This window comes from Xenopus laevis, chromosome 3S, assembly GCF_017654675.1.
Source record: "Xenopus laevis strain J_2021 chromosome 3S, Xenopus_laevis_v10.1, whole genome shotgun sequence".
In the NCBI taxonomy this organism is placed as follows: domain Eukaryota; kingdom Metazoa; phylum Chordata; class Amphibia; order Anura; family Pipidae; genus Xenopus; species Xenopus laevis.
The window spans coordinates 128,147,295-128,175,167 of NC_054376.1; the positions used below are offsets into that span (position 1 = coordinate 128,147,295).

General features: G+C 39.9%; 1 protein-coding gene and 5 non-coding genes across 6 annotated transcripts; 5 read left to right on the plus strand and 1 right to left on the minus strand.

Moving 5' to 3' along the window:
* The first annotated feature begins 794 nt into the window (after positions 1–794).
* On the plus strand, positions 795–868 carry trnat-ugu. Its single transcript has one exon. It is a non-coding gene; the product is annotated as a tRNA-Thr (tRNA).
* A 6,014-nt stretch (positions 869–6,882) lies between these two features.
* On the plus strand, positions 6,883–6,956 carry trnat-cgu. Its single transcript has one exon. It is a non-coding gene; the product is annotated as a tRNA-Thr (tRNA).
* Positions 6,957–7,642: 686 nt separating this feature from the next.
* Positions 7,643–7,724, plus strand: trnas-cga. Its single transcript has one exon. It is a non-coding gene; the product is annotated as a tRNA-Ser (tRNA).
* Positions 7,725–9,390: 1,666 nt separating this feature from the next.
* On the plus strand, positions 9,391–9,464 carry trnat-cgu. The gene has a single exon. It is a non-coding gene; the product is annotated as a tRNA-Thr (tRNA).
* A 700-nt stretch (positions 9,465–10,164) lies between these two features.
* On the minus strand, positions 10,165–10,253 carry trnas-uga. Its single transcript has one exon. It is a non-coding gene; the product is annotated as a tRNA-Ser (tRNA).
* Positions 10,254–20,353: 10,100 nt separating this feature from the next.
* On the plus strand, positions 20,354–26,730 carry LOC108703413 (extracellular calcium-sensing receptor). The gene is made up of 5 exons (XM_018239542.2): positions 20,354–20,608; positions 20,790–21,122; positions 22,591–22,818; positions 23,656–23,779; positions 25,178–26,730. The coding sequence occupies exons 1-5, from the start codon at positions 20,354–20,356 to the stop codon at positions 26,080–26,082; spliced, it is 1,845 nt and encodes a 614-aa protein (XP_018095031.1). The 3' UTR covers positions 26,083–26,730.
* Positions 26,731–27,873: the final 1,143 nt, after the last annotated feature.

The window sequence follows — 27,873 nt, forward strand, 5'->3', positions numbered from 1 at the left end:
TTCACACACTTGTGCAAAATGAGCAGGTTCTGGCATTTTTTCATTAAGCACTTGCGTGTACCCCAACATGGACACTTGAACCAGGCCCTCCCTCCCTCCCAGTGCGTGTGGCTTAGTGCTCACAGGGGGCATTAAAAATTAAACTACTGTTAACTTCAACTGGAGTGGTTGGGGATAATAAGGGACAATATCTTTAGCCAACAGGTGCCGCTTAATACCCTGGATTAGGTATAAGGTATTTTACAGGCTGGTTCTAGATTCTTTTGGCATATAGAATGTTTTTTGAAAATTTTATTGTTTCATAATGGTTAATTAGGAGAGCTAATAATCAATATATCATTTTGAGATATTTGATCAGTTTGATAATTCCCATATGAGGAAATTAATTGGCAAGCTTATCAGGCCAATAGCAGCTGTTGTCTGAGGCTTAGTTGGTTAAAGTGCTTCTCTAGTAAATAAGAGATCATGAGTTCAAATCTCAGCAGTGCCTGAGCATTTTGTTTCTATCAACTGCAAACAAGAAAAGGTGAGCTCTCATTAGCAGCTTTCCAATGGATGATGTTGGTTTGGTGGGCAAAAGAGAAGCGTCAAACCAAAATTACCACTGGGAAATTTCAAAGCAAAGTGCAAATAATCAGAAGTTGCTCTTTTAGTGGTCCCTTTACCTAACCTAGAACAAAAGGTTCACATTTTTACTTGAAACATGTTAAATTTGTAGGCGAGAGAAAAAGAAGTTGTGTAATGCAGCATCAGTATGCTTATTTCTCTGTCTGTCTAGCTAACATCCATGTGATGGTGCTGTGGCTTATTTGGTTAAAGTGCTTGTCTTGTAAACAGGAGATCCTGAGTTCAAATCTCAGCAGTGCCGTTCTTTATATGACATGTTGGCTTTTCATGTAAATACCAATCTATCAGTTACGTGACTGCCTGTAGAGAAGTCTAAATGGCTAGTTATTTTGAGATATGGCAATGTAATATTGCTCTCTGCATTCTGTATTGGTCAACTCCTTTTACATTTGTATCTACTGGTGACCTATGTGCCAAAAATTGTCAATGCCAAAAAATTAAATTGCAGTTTCAGACGAGACAGTTCAATAAAATAAAAGAATAGTTGCATAGGGTCAGGAGTTACAAAGTCATAGGATACACAACTCATAGCAGATGTGGACATTCTACAAGTGGCCATACACAGACAGATTTTGTTTGTTCTTGAGAAAGATCCACCAGGGGGATGTGAGGAGACTTTTGTTGTATCTTCCTTGTACTGACTGACTTTACATATAGTTTGTGAACCTTTGGTGGCCATGAATTGTAGTTCTCATAAGAAATGTCTGAATAAGGAGGTGATAAATTTAGAGGGTATGGAGGAGAATGCCGGTAGGGTTTCGGTTATGCAATGGCAAATGATTAATATTCTCACTTAATACAGTATTTTCGGATAGTTGTCACTTGTTTGTCAAGGTCACCAAAATAAGCAAATCTTTACTCTGACAAGCGCACCTTGATACGGTGATATTGTGGTAGAGCGATTGCATTACAATGAAGTCAGAGCAATCCGACAGCAAAATCAATCCTGGCTGATTTTTGGGGAGGCCTGTTGGAGGGCCCCATACATTGTCAGTTAAGCTGCCAAAATGGTCTAAAGAACCCAAATTGTCAAATTATATCGGCCTGTGTATCGACACATTAAGTTGACACTTTCAACAGACCCACCAGGATCCAAGATGATGATGACGACTACACTACTTACCTGCTGTTTGTCTGCAAGTGGTCCAAAAATGCTTTTATCCACCTGAAGTCTGATGCTGGAATAAAGAAACAGGCCTGAGGGAGAGGGGCTAAGATGTTAGTAAGGACCAAACAACTTTTTCAAAGAAAGTTGTTGGGATCCAGCTTGCTCATCACAGGTTGTTGGGTAATGAAATTATGGGTGGGATTTTGACAGCCACCCAATGGATAACCTTGTTTGTCATGTATTACTATTCTTTTAAACAAAACATCCACAGCTGAAAAGGCTAGCTCCTCTCCTCAATTTGCCTTGCATGCCAACACCAGCTGGGAGCGCTTAGTAGCATGTATGTACAACAGGCTCGGTACATAAACAATGGTGCATTCAGTGGCATTAGATGTTACTGGGCCCCACAGCAAATTAATTTTAGGGCCCCCAACATATCCAGAGGTTGTTCTATTTTATCAATATTTTTTGAAATTGTATATGAACTAAAACATCATGGGGCCCCTATACATCCTGGGCCCCCTGCAGCCGCAGGGTCTGCTTCCTCTATAGTTACGCCCCTGGGTGCATTATTAAAGCATCTCACTGTGAATAAGATTCAAACCAGCGCAGGGTATCCCTAGTGCAAAACCTTAACAACTTGGCCATTACATCCAACAAAACTACTGTTACCTCTAACTGGGGTGGTAACCTGTAGTTGTGGATAAAATATTTAGCCAACAGGTGCCTTTTAATACCTTGGGTTTAGGTATAAGGTATTGGACAGACTGTTTCCAGATTCTTTTGGAACATAGTGTTTGTTAAAAATGTATTTTATCTTACCTCATAAAAGTTGGGCATTTGATGGTTGAGAAGGAGAAATCAATATATCTTTTTTAGGCATTTGATCATTTTGATATTGCTAATATTATGATGGTCACTGGCAAGTAGTGATGCGCAAATTTATTCACCAGGCGCAAATAGACGCCGTCAAAAAACGGACTCCGGCGTCAAAAACGAATGCCGGCATCAACTTCTAATTTTTCGGCGAAGTGAAACGGCCCAAATTTGCCCATAACTACTGGCAAGCTTTCCATGGGTGCAGAACCTGGTGTTGCGGCTTGGTTGGTTAACGTGCCTGTCTCATAAACAGGAGATCCTGAGTTCAACACCTGTCCAAAAGTCTGGCTCTTATGGATTCCATCGCTCTGATCCAATTTACTTTGGTAATAAGTGCCTGTAGTCCTGGGATTTGTGTCTATTTCCAATTTGCTGCTAGTAAAGATCTTGCTGCCATTAGAATATGTGTAGCCAGCTTGTGTGAACTTTTGGAATGTATAGCTTGGATTCTCATGCCTAAGAGAAACGTGTGTGTGGAGGCTTGTATAGAGAGGTGGAGGATCTCGGAGAGCAGAGTGGCTACCGTCCTCCAAAATTCCTGGGCTACTGCACATGTCCACCAAGTGTGTACGAAAGAACCCTGTCCCCCACAACCCCTGAAACAGTGTGCATGGTCGGGATTGCCACTAAGCTTACTTATGCGCATTGGGCTGTAATACCACCGAAATATAATCTTATATGCTCGTTCGTTAGAGACTGCGCAAATGGATGTCTTTTTGGCCGTGTCCCATATGCATGACCAGGTCTTGTCAGAAATTGGAAAGCCTAGATCGTCCTCCCATTTTGTCATGTATGGTTGATGAAAGGTGTCAGATGCTATATTGCAGTATAGTCTGGAGATCAGGTGTGTCGGGTATGATCGGTTGTGACAGATGGTTTCAAAATATGTTAGCGTATCGTTCATGTTAGTCTTTAGTGCAGTGTCCACGTAATGTCTCTTTGCATTGTTGAAATGAGAGCATCGTCCGGCCCACAAGAAAGGTGTTGAGGGTAAGCAGATTTGACACTATCCAGGGGGTGAAGTCAGTTGGGGTGCAACCTGCCGTAAAATCCGTATAAAATAGTTCTAAACCTGGAATTAGAAGTAGCCCATTTTTATGCGTATTGCATCCCATAGGTCTAAAGCCTGTTGTGATGTGGGTAAAATAGTCAATGAGTTAATTCTGGAGGCTTTTGGTATCCAGAATAAATGAGCTAACTGAAGAGGGCGTAGAAAGTGATTTTCAATCTCTTTCCAGGGTTTGCTGGTTGGATTTGATTGCTTTTTATGATGTGGTAAGTAAGATGCTGGACAGTGGGGGGGGGGGCAGTAGATGTGATCTATTTGGATTTTGCCAAAGTGTTTGATACTGTGCCCCACAAACGACTGCTTTCTAAACTAAGGTCTGTTGGCCTTAATGAAGTCGTTTGCACGTGGATAGGAAACTGGCTACAGGATCGGGTACAGAGGGTGGTTGTTAATGGGACATTCTCTACTTGGAGTAAGGTTCTTAGTGGGGTCCCTCAGGGCTCAGTATTGGGGCCACTTTTATTTAACCTGTTTATTAATGACTTAGGGGAGGGTATTGTAAGTAATGTATCAGTGTTTGCAGATGAGACAAAACTATCAGCCCAATTAATTCCATCCAGGATGTGGCACTTGCAACAGGATCTTGACTAACTGGCAATCTGGGCAGCTAAGTGGCAAATGAGATTCAATGTTGATAAATGTAAAGTCCTGCACCTGGGATGTAACAATATCCACTTATACCCTTAATGGGACTGCACTAGGCAAATCCATAATGGAGACGGAGCTTGGAGTCCTTGTAGATAATAAACTTGTCTGTAGCAAGCAATGCCAGTCAGCAGCATCAAGGGCAAATAAGGTCTTGAGTTGTATTAAATGGGGCAGAGAGTCACGGGAGGAGGGGGTCCCACTGTATAGAGCACTGGTAAGGCCCCATCTAAAATGTTTTGGTCGTGTGTCTTTTCAACCTAACTTTCTATGTTACTATGTTACATCTCCATCTTATACAAAAGGTTGTCAATCATCCCATCTAGTGCAAGTAGTCTAATAATTTAGTCTAAGGAAATATAAGTCTCAAAACTATGTCTCCTGTTTTCTAGGAAACATATGTCCCTGGAATGTAGCCAGTAATGAAGAAGAAATACAATAGCTAATAATAATAAATACAGGCTTTGTCTGTCCCCTGTGTTCTGCCAAGGAAGAGAGATCTCTCTCCAACTGCTCAAATGAAGACAACGTGTCTGGCACCAAAACACAACCAAAGACACAGAGTTATTATTGAATGAGTTATGTCATAAAAGGCATTTCATGTTTGAGTATGGTTAGTGATATTTTCACTAGAAACATTAACTCCGTATTACTTATAAACGAAATGATAAAAAAAAGCATTACCTCTCATTTTATCACCTATTTAAATTGCCAATAAGATACTGGTTATATATAATGGTACAAAAAGATTCTTTTGTACATAAAAAGTACTTAAAAGGGCACCATAATTATCATCTTTCCTCGCTTACATATTCGTACTAAATGAGTCCAGTTTCAGCGCAGGCTTGTTGTGATGGCCGAGTGCTTCAAGCGTTGGACTTGAAATCCAATGGGGTTTCCTTGCACATGTTCAAATCCTGAGCGAGATTCATTCAACTTTGTTTAGAAAATGTGTGCAGATATGTTTAACCAGTATTGATTTCCATTTCTACTTGGGCATAACTTCAACTTAAAGAAAAGTCATAGACAATTTTATAGATTTCATGATATCTTCCAGAAAATGCAAAAATGTACATCATCTCACAAATGATTCTTAAACGGTACATCTCATTCAAAAGAGCTGCACCTGAAGGAACAATTAATCGCCAAGGTGCACAAAGTCATCAAAATCATTAGATAGAAATTCACAAGAAACTTTCTTGAGCCAGTTTTACTTTATTTACTCCATTGTTGTGGTCCTTCACCATTGGCCACAGGGACATAAAAAGTAAAGTCTCCCATTGGCAGATACTGATGTCACTTCTGTATTAGCTAAAAATAATACTCTCAGAGCAACTGCTTAGTTGTACCCCCCACTACTACTGCTGTTTCCCGTATCAAACCCTTCTCTCTTGCGACTCCTTATATTTGGAATGTTATTCCTGAATCTCTCAGGAGAGAATCCTCCTTCAATGTTTTTAAAACAAAACTCAAAGACTCCCTCTGGGAGCACCTGGATAACACCTGAACTGGCACTTATATAACAGTGTAACAAACTGTAACCCACAGCTCCTTAATACCCCTCTGAATTGTGTCTGTATGTTACCCTCCCATTTAGACTGTAAGCCCTACGGGGTAGGGTCCTCTAGCCTTTTGTTTCCTTGACACTGAGCACTTAATCTGTATTGTAATTATATTTTATATTTATGTGAATTGTATTCTAATAATGCACTTATTGTTACTTTTTATTCCAATGACCCCTTGTTTGTTACTACTAATTTATTGTTTTGTTGTACAGTGCTTTGCCCTCAAGGAGCGCTTTACAAATAAAAATATACATACATACATATTGTGTGTCCCATGTTTAAGAATAGAGCTGTTGAGTCAATATAAAGGCTACAGTGGGGATATTAATCAAAGGTCGATCGGGCAGGGGTAAAAATCCTGTTGGATCGTGGACCACATCTGTTCGTTGATGCAGTCCCATGATCCAACCACCCTAGGGCCCATGATTGGATCAGCCTATCATCCATCTCAAGGTGGGCATATCGGGAAGAGATCCGCACGTTTGGCAACATCTCTATGTGTATGTCCACCTTTATTAATGAAACAGTGCATGGTACTTGAGCAAGTCACATTTGATGGCATTGCATGTAGAATGGACAACGCATACCAGTCTTCTATCAGTAACAACAGCACAAAGAGGACAAGGTCTGTGCACATTAAGAAGCACTTTGGTCAATATGAGTTCTCATGAGTGGATTTACTCCTACTAAAGGGATTGCTACAAAAAACTTATTGTAAGACGTCGTGGGAGACCAGCGTGCATTCTTACATTCAGAGGCGCCAGTCCCTGGGTGCCTCTGGCCACAAGAAGGCGAAATGACATTATTGACGCTCATGCACAGTAATGGTGCATCATGACATTGGCGTGACATTTTATCTTACCTCATAAAAGCTGGGCATTTGATGGTTGAGGAGGAGATATCAATATATCTTTTTTAGCTATTTGATCATTTTGACAATGCTAATATTATGAAGGTCACACATCAAGTTTAGAACAGGTGCAAAGCCTGGTGCTGTGGCTTAGTTGGTTAAAGCGCCTGTCTCGTAAACAGGAGATCCTGAGTTCAACTCTCAGCAGTGCCTTTAGTTTTACATAGTTTCTTCAGTTTATACAATAGAAATAGAGGAGACTGAGTTACCAGGCTCACTTCATAGCTGCTCTGATGGCTCAGCTCAATCTAGTCAGTGGCTGACTCAGGATATGATTTATAAAGCTTTAACAACAATTAATGTAAACAAGGCTCTAGGGCCTGATGGCATACACCCCCGGGTTCTAAGAGAGCTTAGTTCAGTTTTAGACCAGACCCTATTTTTGAGTTTCTCAGATTCACTTTCATCTGGTATGGTACCTATGGATTGGAGAAAAGCCGATGCCATTCCAATATTTAAAAAACAGATCACGATCTCAGCCTGGCAATTATAGGCCAGTAAGTTTGACATCTGTGGTGGGTCAAATTATTTGAAGGCTTGTTAAGGGATCACATTCAAAATGTTGTCCTAGTGAATGGCATTTCATGTTTGAGTATGGTTAGTGATATTTTCACTAGAAACATTAACTCCTTATTTGGCAAACTAAATGATAAAAATAAAGCAAAAAGTTATTACCTCTCATTTTATCACTTATTTAAATTGCAGATAAGATACTGGTTATATATAATGGTACAAAAAGAATCTTCTGTACATGATAAAGTATTTAAAAGAGCACCGTAATGATCACTTTTCCTCGCTTCCCTATTAGTACTAAATTAGTCCAGCTCCAAATCAGGCTGGCTGTGATGGCCGAGTGGTTAAGGCGTTGGACTCGAAATCCAATGGGGTTTCCCTGCACAGGTTCAAATCCTGTTCACAGCGAGATTAATTATAAGGACCCCTTTGTTTAGAAAATTGAAAATGCATGCAGATATGTGTACCCAGTATTGATTTCCATTGCAACTTGGGTTTGACTTCAACTTAAAAAAAAAATCGTAGTAGTGCAATTTTTTCAGATTTAATGATATCTTCCAGAAAATGTAAAGGTAACATCCAAAAATGTACATCATCTCAGAAATGATTCTTAAACGGTACATCTCATTCAAAAAAGCTGCACCTGAAGGAAAAATTAATCGCCAAGGTGTACAAAGTCATCAAATTCATGAAATAGAAATTCACAAGAAACTTTCTTCACCCAATTTTACTTTACTCAATTTTTGTGGTCCTTCACCATTGGCCACAGGGACATTAAAAAGTGAGGGTTAAAGTCTCTCATTGGCAGATGCTGATGTCACTTCTGTATCAGCTAAAAATAATACTCTCAGAGCAACTGCTTGGTTGTACCCCCACTACTACTGCTGTTTCCCGTATCAAACCCTTCTCTCTTGCGACTCCTTATATTTGGAATGCCATTCCTGAATCTCTCAGGAGAGAATCCTCCTTCAGTGTTTTTAAAACAAAACTCAAAGACTCCCTCTGGGAGCACCTGGATAACACCTGAACTGGCACTTATATAACAGTGTAACAAACTGTAACCCACAGCACCTTAATACCCCTCTGAATTGTGTCTGTATGTTACCCTCCCATTTAGACTGTAAGCTCTACGGGGTAGGGTCCTCTAGTCTTTTGTTTCCTTGACACTGAGCACTTAATCTGTATTGTAATTATATTTTATATTTATGTGAATTGTATTCTAATAATGCACTTATTGTTACTTTTTATTTCAATGACCCCTTGTTTGTTACTACTAATTTATTGTTTTGCTGTTCAGTGCTTTGCCCTCAAGGAGCACTTTACAAATAAAAATATACATACATACATATTGTGTGTCCCATGTTTAAGAATAGAGCTGTTGAGTCAATATAAAGGCTACAGTGGGGATATTAATCAAAGGTCGATCGGGCATGGGTAAAAATCCTGTTGGATCATGGACCACATCTGTTCGTTGATGCAGTCCCATGATCCAACCACCCTAGGGCCCATGATTGGATCAGCCTATCACCCATCTCAAGGTGGGCATATCGGGAAGAGATCCACGCGTTTGGCAACATCTCTATGTGTATGTCCACCTTTATTAATGAAACAGTGCATGGTACTTGAGCAAGTCACATTTGATGGCATTGCATGTAGAATGGACAACGCATACCAGTCTTCTATCAGTAACAATAGTACAAAGAGGACAAGGTCTGTGCACATAAAGAAGCACTTTGGTCAATATGAGTTCTCATGAGTGGATTTACTCCTACTAAAGGGATTGCTACAAAAAACTTATTGTAAGGCGTCCTGGGAGACCAGCGTGCATTCTTACATTCAGAGGCGCCAGTCTCTGGGTGCCTCTGGCCACAAGAAGGCGAAATGACATTATTGACGCGCATGCACAGTAATGGTGCATCATGACATTGGCGTGACATTTTATCTTACCTCATAAAAGCTGGGCATTTGATGGTTGAGGAGGAGATATCAATATATCTTTTTTAGCTATTTGATCATTTTGACAATGCTAATATTATGAAGGTCACACATCAGGTTTAGAACAGGTGCAGAGCCTGGTGCTGTGGCTTAGTTGGTTAAAGCGTCTGTCTCGTAAACAGGAGATCCTGAGTTCAACTCTCAGCAGTGCCTTTAGTTTTACATAGTTTCTTCAGTGTATACAATAGAAATAGAGGAGACTGAGTTACCAGGCTCACTTCATAGCTGCACTAATGGCTCAGCTCAATCTAGTCAGTGGCTGACTCAGGATATGATCCATAAAGCTTTAATAACAATTAATGTAAACAAGGCTCCAGGGCTTCTAAGAGAGCTTAGTTCAGTTTTAGACCAGACCCTATTTTTGATTTTCTCAGATTCACTTTCATCTGGTATGGTACCTATGGATTGGAGAAAATCCGATGCCATTCCAATATTTAAAAAACAGATCACGATCTCAGCCTGGCAATTATAGGCCAGTAAATTTGACATCTGTGGTGGGTCAAATTATTTGAAGGCTTGTTAAGGGATCACATTCAAAATGTTGTCCTAGTGAATGGCATTTCATGTTTGAGTATGGTTAGTGATATTTTCACTAGAAACATTAACTCCTTATTTGGCAAACTAAAATAAAGCAAAAAGTTATTACCTCTCATTTTATCACTTATTTAAATTGCCGATAAGATACTGGTTATATATAACGGTACAAAAAGAATCTTCTGTACATGATAAAGTACTTAAAAGGGCACCGTAATGATCACTTTTCCTCGCTTCCCTATTAGTACTAAATTAGTCTAGCTCCAAATCAGGCTGGCTGTGATGGCCGAGTGGTTGAGGCGTTGGACTCGAAATCCAATGGGGTTCCCCTGCACAGGATTTGAACCTGTGCAGGGGAACCCCATTGGATTTCAAGTCCAACGCCTTAACCACTCGGCCATCACAGCCAGCCTGACCACTTTGTTTAGAAAATTGAAAATGTATGCAGATATGTGTACCCAGTATTGATTTCTATTCCAACTTGGGTTTGACTTCAACTTAAAAAAAAATCGTAGTAGTGCAATTTCTTCAGATTTAATGATATCTCCTGGAAAATGTAAAGGTAACATCCAAAAAACATACATCATTTCAGAAATGATTCTTAAACGATACACCTCATTCAAAAAAGCTGCACCCGAAGGAACAATTAATCGCCAAGGTGTACAAAGTCATCAAATTCATGAAATAGAAATTCACAGTGGGGAAATTCAACAAAATTACATTATATGGCCATAAGTATCCTGAAAGTATTGAAAACTAAAATGACATTTGTAAGATTCACTTACCGTATATACTCGAGTATAAGCCGTCCCGAGTATAAGCCGAGGTACCTAATTTTACCTCCAAAAACTGGGAAAGCTTATTGACTCGAGTATAAGCCGAGGGTGAGAAATGCAGCAGCTTCTGGTAAGTTTCAATCTCGTTTTTGGATGACTATTCTTAGGCGCCGGCTACTATTCTAAGCGCTGGCGAATATTCTTAGGCGCCGGCTACTATTCTAAGAGCTGGCGAATATTCTTAGGTGCCGGCTACTGTTCTAAGGCACCGGCGACCGTTTTGGTGCTTGACCCGAGTATAAACCGAGGTAGAGTTTTTCAGCATATTTTGGGGGCTGAAAAACTCGACTTATACTCGAGTATCTACGGTATGAGTTTCAAACTGTCTTCAGAAGCCATGTGAACACAAGTACGAAGGGAGTGTGGGTTTTTAAGGGTGTTCGGATGCAAACCTATGCCTATATCATTACCATCTCATTAGCATTGGCTGGAGTAGTAGCAATTCCATGTTTCCTCTGCTCTTTAAAACCTCCATGCACAAAGCCAAGTCCATATAAGACGGGTTTGTAGGGAAGGGAATTTAAAGGTTTGGCTGCACAGATCCCCTACCTCAAACCAACGGAACCCTGATACTGAACAAGGCCTAATTCCCAAAATTAGTCCACAATCTTCTTGTAATTGAATGGAAGCAAATCCTACCTACAGAGTTCCAAAATCTAATGGAAAGCCTTCCCAGAACATTAGAGCCTCATAAAAGCAAATGAAGGCCAAAGTTAAAGGGCAACTGTTGGCTACATATATTATTCCCAAACACTCTGACTGGAGGTAACAGTAGTTTTTTTTTAAAAACAGTGTTAGAACACTTGCCCCAGGAGGGAGAACTCCCAGTGTGAGTCAGTCAGAGCTCGTGCCCATAATGCACTTCTGACTTCACACGCTTGTGCATAATGAGAAGGTTACGGCATTTGTTCATTATGCACTTACGTGTGCCCCAACATGAACACTCGAACCACAAGCTCCCTCCCAGTGCGCGGGGCTCAGTGCTCACAAGGGGCATTAAAAAAAAACTACTGTAACCTCCAACTGGAATGGTAACCTGTGGTTGGGGATTATAAGGGATAATATATTTAGCCAACAGATGCCCTTTAATACCCTGGATTAGGTATAAGGTATTTTACAGGCATATGAAATGTTTGTTAAAAAAAATATTAAATATTAAATTATTTCATGATGGTTGATTAGGAAAGCTAATAATCAATATATTATTTTGAGATATTTGATCAGTTTGATCATTTTCATATGATGAAATTTATTGGCAAGCTTATCAGGCCAATAGCAGCTGTCGCCTGAGGCATAGTTGGTTAAAGTGCCTGTCTAGTAAATAAGAGATCATGGGGCAAATTCACTAAGATTCGCAGTTGCGCCAGGCGTAACTTCGCCGCACTTTGCCACACTTTGCCAGGCGTAGTTTCGCCAGCGCTCCGCAAATTCACTAAAATCCGAAGTTGCGCACAGGGGTAGCGTAAGGTTGCGAAGTTGCGCTAGCGTTGATTCGCTAAGTGAAGCGAAGTTACGCTAGCGATGGTTAATTTGCATACGGCGCCAATTTCAAATTTCAATGGAGGAATACGTAGAATCACTACAAATGCCTGGGAAACCTTCAAAACATCAAATAAAATTGTTATTTTGCCCTACACATGTGCCCACTGTATAGTTAAGTTGCCATGAGTTAGGAAATGTAGGGGGGAAGGAGGGGAGCCCCAAAAAAAATTTCGATCTTTTTCAGCCTATCACCCATAATGTAGAAAACACGCCAGTGTTTTTTTGGGACTTTTTTTTTTTGGGACTTTTTTTGAAGCAATCCCTATCCCTTAGTGAATTTGCCCCATGAGTTCAAATCTCAGCAGTGCCTGAGCATTTTGTTTCTATCAACTGCAAACAAGAAAAGGTGAGCTCTCATTAGCAGCTTTCCAATGGATGATGTTGGTTTGGTGGGCAAAGGGGAAATGACAAATCAAAATTACCACTGGGAAATTTCAAAGCAAAGTGCAAATAATCAGAAGTTGCTTTTTTAGGGGTCCATTGAACAAAAGGTTCCAATTTTTACTTGAAACATGTTGAATTTGCAGGCGAGAGAAAAAGAAGTTGAGTAATGGGGCATCAGTATGCTTATTTCTCTGTCTGTCTAGCAAAAGTTCATTTGCTGTGGCTTAGTTGGTTAAAATGCTTGTCTTGTAAACAGGAGATCCTGAGTCTTTTCATGTAAATACCAATCTATCAGTTACGTGACTGCCTGTAGAGAAGTCTAAATGGCTAGTTATTTTGAGATATGGCAATGTAATATTGCTCTCTGCATTCTGTATTGGTCAACTCCTTTTACGTTTGTATCTACTGGTGACCTATGTGCCAAGAATTGTCAATGGCAAATTAAATTGAAGTTTCAGGCGAGACAGTTCAATAAAATAAGAGAATAGTTACACAGGGTCAGGAGTTACAAAGTCATAGGATACACAACTCATAGCAGATGTGGACATTGTACAAGTGGCCATACACAGACAGATTTTGTTTGTTCTTGAGAAAGATCCACCAGGGGGATGTGAGGAGACTTTTGTTGTATCTTCCTTGTACTGACTGACTTTACATTTAGTGTGTGAATCAATTATAAATAGGGTGTAGCTCACCTTTAGTACATGTAGGTGGATTCTCCTGCAAGGTGTCCTGTGTCCACACCCAAATTAATACAGTCAGTATTATAGTAGAAAGCAGGACAAATCCAAGGCAGTAACTATCACTGCAAAGTTTCGGGCATTGGCTAGGGATGGGCGAATTTGACCCGTTTCATTTCGCCAAAAATTCCCGGCAGCGAAATGACGCAGACACCCATTAAAGTCTATGGGCGTCAAAAATAATTTTGTCGCGCGGCAAAATTATTTTGACGCACGCTGCCATACAAGTGTATGGGCGTAATTTTTTGGCGAAACGAGGCGAAAAAATTCGCCCATCCCTATCGTTGGCCCTTTATCAAGTGTGACACTTGATAAAGGGCCAACGCCTGAAACATGTTGTGGAGCACTTTTCCCCAATAAAAGCACTTTGCAGTCATAGCTACTGCCTTGGATTTGTCCTGCTTTCTACTATAATACTGACATATAGTGTGTGAATGTTTGGTGGCCATGAATTGTAGTTCTCATAAGAAATGTCTGAATAAGGAGGTGATACATTTAGAGGGAGTGGAGGAGAATGCCGGTAGGGTTCAGGTTATTAAATGGCAAATGATTAATATTCTCACTTAATACAGTATTTTGGGATAGTTCTGTAGAGCTTCAATAATAAGTGTTTCGGCAGACAGACATTGTTCTTGATTCATTCAGTGTTGTTTTGTTGCTGCTGTGAATGCACATGTGTCACATTGACCAGAAGGCTTATGTAGGATTCTTCAGTATAGACTTGATGGCCATGGAAAATTGAAATATGAATTGGAACTTGTGGTTGATACTGGCAAAAATGGCAGATGTTGGCAAAAAAGTGGGCGTCTCTACCTGTTAATCCCTTCACTTCACTTACCTTGTTAATAACATGTGCCAATCATCAAGCAATTAAAGGAACAGTTACACCAAAAAATGAAAATGCACAGAAATCAGTTGTTCAATGACAACACCAACAAGCAGATTTTATGACTTTTATAAAAACATCCGATAAGTAAATCTATGATCGTTACACCACTAATTATATCATAACCTCACAACGTTATCAGATTGTCCTAAAATTAGTTGTTTCACACATTGAATTCTGCTTGTGTATACCCACCATAAAGGAACAGTAACACAAAAAATTAAAGTGTATTTAAGTAAAATATAATGTCCTGTTGCCCTGCACTGGTAAAACAGGTGTGTTTGCTTCAGGGTCTCCATTATAGTTTATATAAACAAGCTGCTGTGTAGCCATGGGGGCAGCCATTCAAGCACAGGATACACAGTAGATAACAGATAAGTACTACTATAGTTTCTATAAACAAGCTGCTGTGTAGCCATGGGGGCAGCCATTCAAGCACAGGATACACAGTAGATAACAGATAAGTACTACTATAGTTTATATAAACAAGCTGCTGTGTAGCCATGTGGGCAGCCATTCAAGCACAGGATACACAGTAGATAACAGATAAGTACTACTATAGTTTATATAAACAAGCTGCTGTGTAGCCATGTGGGCAGCCATTCAAGCACAGGATACACAGTAGATAACAGATAAGTACTACTATAGTTTATATAAACAAGCTGCTGTGTAGCCATGGGGGCAGCCATTCAAGCACAGGATACACAGTAGATAACAGATAAGTACTACTATAGTTTATATAAACAAGCTGCTGTGTAGCCATGGGGGCAGTTAGCAGTTAGCCTGTGACTACTTTATATAATATAGGGGTGCTTAATCCTGTTTTTTAGTTTAAAATCCTAATTCAAAGTCTCTTTGACATCTTCTGTAAGTAATATATATATATATATTTATACATTCTTGCTCTTCTTTACTATGTTATAGTGTATATATTAGTGGCTTTTGAATGTTTTGGCTTCAAGCCCCCTTTGGAGTTCCAGCATTGTCTAGGACCTCCCTTTGAAAACAACAAGGTTATAAGAGATATAAAAAATTGCTATATCAACTTTCCAGCCATCGTTCCAAGAATATCTAAATTAAAAGTGGTCTCCTCAAATCTTCAACGAAGTGACTTTTTGTCAGGACCCGAAGGCACAATTTGGAGTGCGGACCAAGGAGGAAGCAATTAGGCAAACACAGTTCGCGGTACAATGGATTAGGCAGAAGAATCGTCAGTTCAGGCAAAGGTCGGTCCAGGCAGCAAGATATCGTGGTTGAGGTTTCAGGCAAAGGTCGGTCCAGGCAGCGAAGAATCAAGGTTGAGGTTTCAGGCAAAGGTCGAGAATCAAGAATCAATATTTAGAAAACACCCAGGAACTCTAGATAGAAGAACCTATACTCGGGCGCTGAGAGAACCTTCTGGCGACCTTGAATAGGGTGATTTTCGCGCCAAAACGTGCTAGATGACGTCACTGGACGTGCGCCAGAATGTGCGCCAGCGTCTGCACGTTTTGGACGCCAGCGCAAAAACGCCAGGGCCCGCTGGCATCTGACGGCCGCATGGCCTCTTCTGGGCGCCGCCATCTTGGACGCGCCGAGGACGCCTTACACTTTTAAGTTGTGCTTCTAGACGTCTCTTGGGAAGCAATGTTGTCAGTCTGTACCTTATCCTTCAGGCTAGGGCCCCAGGCACTGATTTGGGCCCCACTAGAGGGGTACAACTAGGGTTGCCACCTTTTTTGGAAATAAATACTGGCCTTCTTGTATATTTAGATTATTTCCCTATTGATAACATTGGGTCAGGCATCATTTTTACCGGTCAGGCCTATAAAATACCGGCCAAGTGGTAACCCTAGTTATAACTAGAATATATATATGCTGGAGAAGTGAATATAATTTGTATGGCAAGTAATGAAGGGGCCACAAATGAACATGAAATGGAAAAAGGTGATTGTTGACTGGTAGCTGATGCCACAAACTTATCCCTTGAATCATTTAGAGAAGACAAATCCAGAAGGGTCTGTTGGTAATAAGGCCACAATTATCTTTTCACATGGCTACTGCGTGTTTCTCTTAATAACAACTTAATGAAGATTGCAGAAGATTGTCAACAATTAGCAGCACTGTCCCTAAAGGAGGATTGGCCAATGAGAGCAGGGAGAGATGGTATAAATTCATCAGCCTAAATTGGGGGGGCCTGGGAGTGAATGTCTCTCATGCTCCTTATCACTCACAGAGGCGCATAATTAAGGGAGCATCTCAGTAAAGGTAAGGGGAGAAATAGATACACAATTCAAAGGGAAACTATATAGGCAGTTTATGAGAAGATATCTAGAGAAACAGAGAATGTAAAAGATAAAGATTTAACCAATACTGAATTGATTTAAGATAACAGAATGTATTTTGTCTTCTTTTCTTCCCTAACAAATCTCTTCTTCATCTCGTCTGCTCTTCCCAGTATGGTCGTTGTATCTGTGCCATTACTTTCCTCTATCCTTTTCCTCTTGCCCATTGTTCAGGCTTCTCCCTGCAGTCTGCACAGTGCCCAGGAAAGTGGCTTCATAAAATATGGGGACCTCATGATCTCAGGACTCTTCCCAGTTCACACAGCTTGGATCAATCCCAGATACCTATTTACAGAAAGAAACCAACCCTTGACATGTTTGTCGTAAGACAATTTCTCTTATTTCTATTCATTTTCTTATTTGTGCTCTTTGTGTTCCTTAAAGGGATACTGTCATGGGAAAAAAAATTTTTTCAAAATGAATCAGTTAATAGAGCTGCTCCAGCAGAATTCGGCACTGAAATCCATTTCTCAAAAGAGCAAACAGATTTTTTTATATTCAATTTTGAAATCTGACATGGGGCTAGACATATTGCCAATTTCCCAGCTGCCCCAAGTCATGTGACTTGCGCTCTGATAAACTTCAATCACTCTTTACTGCTGTACTGCAAGTTGGAGTGATATCACCCCCCTCCCTTTTCCCCCCAGCAGCCTAACAACAGAACAATGGGAAGGTAACCAGATAGCAGCTCCCTAACACAACAGTTGCCTTGTAGATCTGAGAACAACACTCAATAGTAAAAACCCAGGTCCCACTGAGACACATTCAGTTACATTGAGATGGAAAAACAGCAGCCTGCCAGAAAGCATTTCTCTCCTAAAGTGCAGGCACAAGTCACATGACCAGGGGCAGCTGGGAAATTGACAAAATGTCTAGCCCCATGTCAAATTTCAAAATTAAATATAAAAAAATCTGTGCTCTTTTGAGAAATGGATTTCAGTGCAGAATTCTGCTGGAGCAGCACTATTAACTGATTTATTTTGATATAAATTTTTTCCCATGACATTATCCCTTTAATGCTTTGTTTCTGCTGTTTTATTGACCATGGAATTCAATAGCTCTTGGTAACTATATACTGACTGTCGACTGGCTGAGAAAGATAGACCGTTGGCCATTTAAACCTTTGTCTTTATTGTATTTTATAGTCGGTAGCTTCTAAACATGAATCCCTTATATAAGCAACTGCTTATACAGATATAGAATCCCTTATCCGGAAATCCGTTATCCAGAAAGCTCCGAATTACGGAATGTCTGTCTCCCATAGACTCCATTTTATCCAAATAATCCAAATTTTTAAAAATGATTTCCGTTTTCTCTGTAATAATAAAACAATAGCTTGTACTTGATCCCAACTAAGATATAATTAATCCTTATTGGAGACAAAACCAGCCTATTGGGTTTATCTAATGTTTAAATGAGTTTCTAGTAGACTTAAGGCATCAAGACCCAAATTACAGAAAGATCTGTTATCCGAAAAACCCCAGGTCCCGAGCATTCTGGATAACAGGTCCCATACCTGTACCACCATGATTCTCTGAAACTGCAGCGAGAGGCCGGCACTCATCAAAAAAAAAATATATCATGTAAATTATAACAATTTGCTCTAGAACATTTAGGGGGAAATGTATTAATGTTGTTTTTTCTACAATTCAATAAAATTGTGGCAGAAAACAGCAATCTCGAATGAAAAACATTCAAGCTATTTTATTTTTATGTTGACATTTCAAAAAATGAATGGGGTTTTAGCTGAGATCAAATTTTTCTGATTGGTGTGTGATTTTTTTTTTTATAAAATATATGTGATTGAGAAAAAAATATTTCCGTTGAAAAAGGTTTACTAAATTTAATCAAAATGATTATTTTGACATTGCGTTGTGAATAAACTAAACAATAATAGATCACGGGGAGTGGAAAATAATACAAACCTTCAAGTAACGGAAAATCTGGAGGATGGTAACAATAATATAGTGAGATTCAAAGTAAGTTAAAAAAATAAACAACAATTCACTATAGACCTCAAGAAATAAATATTTTGGCAATTTTTAGGGGCATATTTATGAATTTATAACCTTCGAAATTCGAATTCAAAAAGACCAACTGAAATTAATTTGAAGTTTTTTTTTGCCCGATATTATTCGGCCGAATTCGAATCGTACAAAGTAATAGCGCATTTGAACAAATTCGAATCAAAGTTTTTCCCCAAAAAAAGCCTTCGATTTTTCATAGTTCACCAATTGACTCCAAATAGGTTCCCCCATATGCTAAAACAGCAATTCAGCAGGTTTTAGATGGCGAATAGTAGAATTCAAATTTTTAAAGAGACAGTACATAATACATTTTTTTCAAATTCAAATCGAATTTGCACTATTTAGTCGAAGTACACAAAAAATTGCTTGAAAGTCAAATTTTTTTTTAAATTTGAAAATTCACATTGACCTTTGATAAATCTGCCCCTTAATGTAGAAAATTTGGATATTTCGGAGAAAATAGTGACCATGGGCTCAAGCATTTTCCTAGGATTCAAATATGTAAAGAGAACTTTACTGATTTGAGTAAACCCTTAAATTTTTTCAGAATGTCAAGAATTATTTTCTCATAAATGTGATAAATTCAACCCAGCTGGGAAACGGATTGGGAAATCCAAATCAAATCCAGTGATAAACATGCCCCTATAATATTGTTAAGAACAATGATATTTAGCAAGGGTTTACAAGAAAGAAACATTGTTGGTCAGTAAGATGCACAAAGGCAAATTTAACGATACTCAAGATCCTGTTTTTCCGCAATTTAAAAATTGAACCAAATCATGGTATCAAAAAATTATTTGAGTTTAAACTATGAGTTTCAAATATTTGATTTTAATAAACTAAAGAATTTGAAACCCACCACTTAAAGGAGACGGAAAGTCTGTTTGTATTTGGGGGTGCCAAATGTTATACACCCCCAAGTGATTGTATTTACTTACCTGAAACCCCGGACCAGTGCTCCTATCAGCAGAAAACTGCCAAAAAAATCTTGGCAATCAGTTTGCCCAAAGGCTTAAGTAATGCAATAAAAGTTCTGCAGCTTTTAGGTGCCAGAGTTTTTCTTCTTTTCTGAAAATTCACCTCGACCTTTGATAAATCTGCCCCAAGGTGTCCACACCAGTTTGGATGCATGTCTATGTCAATGATTTCTTGATTTCCTGCAATCTTTCCTTAACATATAGCACTATCTTCTAATAAACAAGTCTACAACCAAGGTAGACATCTTTTGTTTATTATGAATCACTTGATTTGGACTATGGACCTGCAGTTAGCTATGCAATCTGCATGGCCTCTGCTCTCCTCCAGGTAATTTATAATGAAATATAGACAACTGTGCTTGACATTAGTTTGAAACAAACAGGTCCTTACAGTAATTTAACAAACACAGGTTACAACATACAATTGGAAAGCAGTGGTCCCAGGACATACCCTTGGAGAACTTTACTTCAGTCTAACAAGCCAATGTTTCTCCAGCTAGAAAATGTTTTCACTTGTTCTATTTAAAACTTTTATTCTCATTATTTTATTTCTATATGCATACATGTATTACAAAGGGTTTGGCAGTCACTTGGGGCATTCTGATGGTACTCTGAACTTAAATTGAACTTGCTTATTCCTGGTTTATACATGACTTTTATTGAGTTATTTTCTTCATTTACCTCTTTCCTCCTGACAGACCTACAGTATATGACTACTCATTCTTTCTTTCTTACTTTTTGTGCCCCTTTCCTCTTAGATTCAGCACAATATCATACAGTTATGTTCAAGCTATGGTGTATGCCATTGAGGAAATTAATGCAAACGATTCCCTTCTTCCCAACATCTCCCTGGGTTACAAAGTCTTTGACTCCTGTATACATTTGTCCCAAAGTCTAAGAGGAACACTGTGGACCCTCACAGGACAAGATCAACCCATACTTAACTACCAGTGCCATCATAATGTTCCCATTGCTATCCTTGGAGATGCCACTTCAGGAACTTCTATTGCCATGGCAACTCTTCTGGGTGTCTACAGGTACCCACAGGTAAATTCAGTGACATTTTTCTGTATATTATTGTTTTTTTTTCTTTAGTTATACTAATGTTTTCTAAATTTGTATAACATACATTGTGTTGTTGTTGCTTGTGATCCAAACACAAATGACCTTGCTGATACTCAAGCACAATTGTATCACAAACATTCTTATGGACTTCTTTCTCTTATAGATTAGTTACTCTGCTTCCATGTCCTCTCTGAGCAACCACTTTTTGTTTCCTTCATTCTTCCGCACCATTCCAAGTGATGCCATGCAATCCTGGGCTTTAGCACACCTTGTCTCCTACATGGGTTGGACTTGGGTGGGCTTGATATCATTGGATGATGACTATGGCATTGATGGGTCCCATGTTTTAAAACAGGAGCTCTATAAATTGGGTGTGTGTATAGCATATCATGAGTCCTTTGGAGTAGAAAGTTCTTCCAAAAGGATCCAGTCAGTTGCAAATATAATTGTACAGTCATCTGCTAGAGTTGTCATCATCTACTCCAGGGACCCCTTTGTGAGTATGCTGGTTGAGTATATTGTAGAAAGACAGGACACAAAAAGAATCTGGTTGGCTACTACTGGATGGTCAAATTCACCAATGCTCTCCATAAAACTGTTTAGTCATACTATGATGGGGACATTGGGCTTGTCATTACATCAAGCTGAAATGCCATGGCTCAAGAAATTTCTACTTAACATCCACCCCTCCACTTCACTTCCTAATGATATCTTCATAAAGACCTTCTGGGAAATAGTCCATAATTGCCAGTGGCCTGAAGAATATACAGCGGGAAAGAATGGAACTGTTTGGTGTACAGGTGAAGAGAAACTGGTTCGGTTCAAGGCTAGTCTATATGAATTTAATGAATTTGACTTCAGAGTACAGTACTTGATATACAATGCCGTATATGCTGTGGCATATGCCTTACATAACTTGATCTACTGTGGGACAGATGAGGAACCATTTCAATGGAAACGGTGTAATAATGAAACCAACCTAAAACCATGGCAGGTAGGGCATTTAATTAATCTTCTATGTTTCTGTTTTCTTCATGTTATTGTGTGATTTTTTTCAATTAAAGTCTCCATAGATCATCTTTTTTTATGATATGCCCAAAAGACAAGACTTTTTTTATTGACTTATAGCAACTAATGATCATATACTGTAGCTTTATATAATACACAAAAGCCATGAATATCCTGTAAACTATATCCTTATAAACGGTGAGTTCTGATGTCATCAGTTATAAACGGTGAGTTCTGATGTAATTTCTGTCACATGACTCACTGAAATTTGTGTATTATAATAAATAAAGTACCCCCAGTTGTAAAATATGAGGATATTAGAAGTTACCTCGGAGTTCCATGACCTTCGGCCTCGTGTTTTTATATGGTCATGAAACTCCGAGGTAACTTAAAATATCTTTATATTTTACAAGAGGGGGTACTTTATTCACTATATTATTATCGTTATGACAAACAATGGCAAACTTTCTATACAGAGTAACACCCCAATAATTTTCTAGGAAGCATTTGTGCAGCCCAGACTTTCATGCTTACTCCCCAGGGACCCCCAACCATCATGCTTTGGAGGACTCATCTGAGATGTCCATTCTTTTGCTGCACCAGATCAGACTATTAATGTTCCATGCCCTTGGTCTATACCAGACTTTCTGCCCCTTTCTGTATATGTCTTCTTTCTGACATCCGGAAGAAGATGAGACAGTTTGACACTCTGGTCCACACATTTCATCCCTCAATGATATCAGGCTGTTTGAGCTGATGTAGAAGTAGAGCTGCACAGAGGGCCCAATGGAACTGCAGAAGCAATTTATGAGTCAACTAACTAGAAATTTCATGAATTTGTGAAATATACTTCCATGAATAAGCAATATCATGACCTGGGAAGAAGAAGGGACTTGAGGCACTCAATTGTATTATTGGGGCATTATCCAGAAACCTCTTTCTTTTTTGCTTTGTAGGTGTTTGAGCACCTGATGAAGATTTCTTTTGTTAATAGTGAAGGGGAGCAGATGTACTTTGACCAGCATGGAGATCCACCTGCTGATTTTGATATAGTGAATTGGCACAGGAGCCAAGATGGCACCATTGAGTTTCTGAAGGTTGGATGGTACAATGCCAGGGCACCAGTAGAGAAGGAGATTGTCATTAATACCTCAGCCATCCAGTGGATCACAGGAGATACAAAGGTATGATACACAAACAAAACATAGACAGGGGTACCTTCACAATAAACCTCTCCCATTATGTGAGTATATACATTCTGCCCCACATGATGTAAACGTTGACTATTCCTGACCTGCCATGCTCCTCCGTGAAAGCATTTACCTTTATCACACATTTTATGGCTGAAATGAATGCTGTGCTGTGTAAATTATTTGATGTCAAAACTAAGGGGTTGATTTGTTAAAATTTCAGAAAAACTGGAAAAAAAGATGGAATTTCACAAACTTACATTTAAGATTTTTTAATTAATAAAGTTTTGGATGAAACAAAATTGCCACCCATAACCCTGGCAAGCTTCTATAATCAGAAATGGAACTAGAGGGGGCGGGCCCTGGCACAGGACGCGCAGCCGGGCCCCGCCCCCCTCCGTACACCCGGAACTGGCCGGGGAACATGCGGCGGGCGGACTCCCGGGGGGCCCTGAGGGGGTGCGGGCCCTGGCCTGCTCGCACCCCCTGCTCCCCCGGTAGTTCCGCCCCTGTCTATAATGGGGTTGTGTATTATCAACATTAAAGCAATTTGACATTTTTTTGACAAGATGTTTTAAGAATGAGAAGGATTCAAAAAATATATTTTTTCTTCACAAATAAAGTTTCAATTTGAGTTTTGTCTTAAATATGCAGTGTAAATAGGTCACAGGGCAATGTCGGACTGGGACGCTGGGAGCCCACCCATGTATAATAATGTATAATAGTAATCTATAATGTGCTTGGCATCTTTGTTTCATAGCACAGTGACAAAAGGTTTTAAGTTTATGTTTATTTTGGAATCACTGGTATATTGGCACCCTTTCCCCTCAGGTTCCCCTCTCTGTGTGCAGTGAAAGTTGTGCTCCCGGATACCGGAAAGCTGCCCAGAAAGGCCAACACATCTGCTGCTTTGACTGTATTCGCTGCTCCGAAGGGGAAATATCCAACCAAACAGGTGGGAAGACAATAGAGTAACTGTATTTTTGACCTTTAAAAATCATAAATGTAATTTATTACAATGTGGTGCAAAGTACCCAAGCTAGCCATATACTTACTATAGGCTAGCATGAAGTACAGGGCTCTCCAGTGCCTCGATGGCCTTGGTGCATCTTTTTCTGTGTGTCTGAAAGCTCAGAGAAATGCCCATGTGCAGCCCAACACCTCTCTCTTTGAATGCAGTGCTACTTTTGGAGCAAGCTGCAGCTCTCTGTGACCTATTTTAGATGTGCAAAGTGCTGTGCCTAAAGGTGGCCATAGACACACAGATCAGGGGCGTAACTACCGGGGGAGCAGGGGGTGCAAATGGGCCAGGGCCCGCACCCCCACAGGGCCCCCCCCGGAAGATCGTGCGCGCTGCAGCCGGCTGGAGTCGGCTGCAGCGTCACAGAAAAATAGCGCACACGAGGGTGGGGGCGGGCCTGTCTGCACGGCTCGCACCAGGGCCCGCCCCCACCAATTTACGTTACTGACACAGATCCTACGATTTTCGGATCGTGTGTGGCGTGTGCCGTCATCTTTCGTCCTTCGATCCAGTCGGAGCCCACGGCACATCATAATCTGATCGTTCGGCCATATGGCCGAACAATCAGATTACCCCGGATATAGCCATGCCAGTTAATGGCATATCGGGGAAAGATCCGCTCGTTTGGCGATGTTGCCAAACGAGCGGATCTTTGCGTCTATGGCCACCTTAAGGGCACAAACCTTGGCACAACATACAAGGTGCACTTTGTATGTTGCTCCATGCTAAGTAAACCTGTAGTCTTATGTTTATTAACCAGTGTACAAGATGAGGAGAGTAACCCCAACACATTTTACATAAGGGACTGCATTTCCCAAATCCAAGAAAGCAAGATGGGAAGATACTGTAGCTTCCCCACCCACTTTGATGAATTTCATGCAAGTTGCAATTCATTTTAGACTTCTTGGAATGCTGTGTCTCATGTCTAAGATTTTTGTTTAACAGAGTCAGAGGCATAATTACAGAGGAAGCAGACCCTGCAGTTGGTCAGAGCCTGGTAGTACAGGGGACCCAGTTAAGCCCTACCTAAAGGCCTGTTTTTATATATCTTGGTAGAATAGGTCAATTTACGAATGTTTTGGGACCCTAAATTAGAATTTTCTGTGGGGCCCAGTAAAATCTAGACAGAGTTTTTGGTATCTGGCCTTGTTAGTAGAGTTTAAACCTTCATGACCAATCAATTAATTCAATCCCATATTTAGGAATACATTCACATGGTTAGCACATTGTGTCCTTAATGCGTTGATCATAAATACATATGTATGTGCATTTTTAAATGAATGAATGTGTTTAACAAGGTTCTCTTTATCACGCATTGAACTTGTGTTCCAGACTCCAGTAATTGTTTTCCTTGTGCTGCTGAGACATGGCCCAATGAGGACAGAACTGAGTGCCTGCCAAAAGTTGTAGACTTTCTTTCTTTTGTGGAACCCCTTGGCATCACCATTACCTCCACAACCATATTCAGTTCCTTCACCACAGTGACCATCCTTTGTGTCTTCATCAGATATAAGGACACCGCTGTTGTCAAAGCCAATAACCGTGATCTAACTTATGTCCTTTTGGGGTCCCTAGCATTGAGTTTTCTCTGTCCCCTTCTTTTCATAGGAAAACCTTATAGATTCACGTGCCTTTTCCGTCAGGTGACCTTTGGAGTCAACTTTGTGCTCAGTGTTTCATGCGTCCTAGCCAAGACCATCATGGTTGTCATTGCCTTCCGAGCTACCAAACCCGGAAGCACTATGAGAAGGTGGCTTGGGCCATGCGTTCCCGGCTTAACAGTGTCCATCTGTACAAACCTTCAGCTCTTCATTTGTATCTTCTGGATGTTGTACTGCCCTCCATTCCCAGAGAGAAACACCAGGATCAAGATTGGGGTCATCATATTCCAGTGTAATGAATGTTCGGACACACTGTTATGGTGCATGGTTGGATGTATGGCTTTTCTGTCATGTGTCTGCTTCCTGGTGGCATTTTTGGCACGGAAATTGCCAGATACCTTCAATGAAGCCAAGTGGATCACCTTCTCCATGCTGATATTCCTCAGTGTTTGGATTTCCTTTGTCCCTGCCTATCTCAGTACTCAGGGCAAATACATGGTAGCAGTGGAGGTGTTTGGTATCATCTCCTCAAGTGCTGGCATCCTTGTTTGCATTTTCCTTCCCAAGTGTTACATCATATTATTAAGGCCCGACCTTAACACACGTGGTAATATTCTGAGCAATAGGTCAACCTAAAATACATAAATCTCATTCCAATTACAACAAGAATGTGGCCCAGCAATCTACTGACCCCAGGCTCCTTTATTATATTTATTTGTTTTTAAACAGATCTAATAGATAAGTTACATATGAAAGGAAATATATTTCACATACAGACTAAATAAGCATGAAAGTTTATCATGGCCACAAGATGTCAGCAGTTATCTACATAAGCAAAGTGAATTAAACCAACAGCAAGTGCAAGCCGACTCTACAGAAGAGAGGGGACCGGATTAGGGGTAGGCAGGCAGCATGGAAGGTATGTGCCTGGCGCCCCTCCAGCTTTGCGCCCTAAGCACGTGCCTACTCTGCCTTCCCCTAGTTCAGGCCCTGATCGAGATGTTAGTACATTCAAATTAGAGTTAAAAAATTCACATAATTCTGAAATTCGACCTTTGATAAATTTGCTCCTAAATGTTGGCTTTCATTTTTCCTGATTGGCTTCCAGGAAGTCATCTTAGACATTCTTCTTCATGTTACAGAAACTGCATTAATATATATAAATACAGCACCCTATTTCCAACTATATGTACACACCATGATTACATATTCAGAAGCAAAACATATATAGGCATGGGATCTGTTATCCAGAAACCTGTTATCCAAAATGCTGAATTACAGGAAGGCCATCTCTCATAGACTCCATTATAATCAAATAATGCAAAGAAATTGAAAAATGATTTCCTTTTTCTGTGTAATAATAAAACAGTCGCTTGTACTTGATCCCAACTAAGATATAATTAATCCTTATTGGAAGCAAAACAAAACTATTGGGTTTATTTCATGTTTATATGATTTTCTAGTAGACTTAGGGGCCTATTTATCAACAGTCTTATCTTTGTGATTTTAGAGGTTTTTGAAACCATGACTAAATGCAGAAGCCATATCCAAAGATATTTTATTTAGTATCCATATGGACGTTTACACTAATTAACGTTTGTATTAAATCTTAGTTCTTGTGGGGGTTCCCTGGATGCTTTGTGTTAAGTGAGGTTAAAACAATTCTGTACATAAGTTACTTGTATATACTTCTTGTTCTGAACCTTCCCTGAAGACACTTGAAAAAGTTACATATTTCTGCCCGTATTTATAGTAATAATCAACTTATTTTACCATTAGCGTCATTTATTTTATCTTACCGTTAGCTGGTGTCTATAAAGCGAATATTCTAACAACATGCTATTCTAGACTGGGCAGTCTTCAGTATCCGTGGAGAAAAACAAACACTTATTATCCCAAAAATAGGATGATGCTCCAGTGGTCATTCATGCCTATTGGGGCCATTGAATTCATTTTTTTAATCCACAAGACCTCCTTTTGGGCCAGGATTTTTCAGATATCTCCTCCCCGACTGGGCATCTTTGTTTGCTCTAAAATCATCCATTTTAATTGGCTTTCATTGTGTCCCCCCATATGGAAATGTCTGGAGATGTATCTGTGGCAGTTCTTATTTTGAAGTTTCTAATGTTTCCCCTTTATTCGTTCCTTGGCTGTTCGGATGGTTTGGCCAATATATACTAGTCCACAGGGGCATTAAAGCATATAAACTACGTGTTTTGAGTCACAAGTAGTGTCTCAGCTTCATTTGTGTTCCCTTAGTGGGGTGACTAACCATATTCCCTTTTATAATAGAGGCACAACACAAGCAACTTAAGCAGAGAAAGGTTCCTCTCTTTGGTTTGCCTAAAAAGCGGTTTCGTGGCTATCCGAGGGGCATAGGGTATCGTTTAGTGTGCGACCCCGTGTGTAGCAGAACGTGGGCGATGT

Excerpts from the sequence above, each read along its gene's own strand:
- LOC108703413 (XM_018239542.2), top strand. The coding sequence starts at position 20,354 with ATGGTGTATGCCATTGAGGAAATTAATGCAAACGATTCCCTTCTTCCC. Across the intron at positions 20,609-20,789 it reads GTGTCTACAGGTACCCACAG|ATTAGTTACTCTGCTTCCAT; the intron begins GTAAATTCAGTG and ends TTTCTCTTATAG. Across the intron at positions 21,123-22,590 it reads TCTACTCCAGGGACCCCTTT|GTGTTTGAGCACCTGATGAA; the intron begins GTGAGTATGCTG and ends TTTGCTTTGTAG.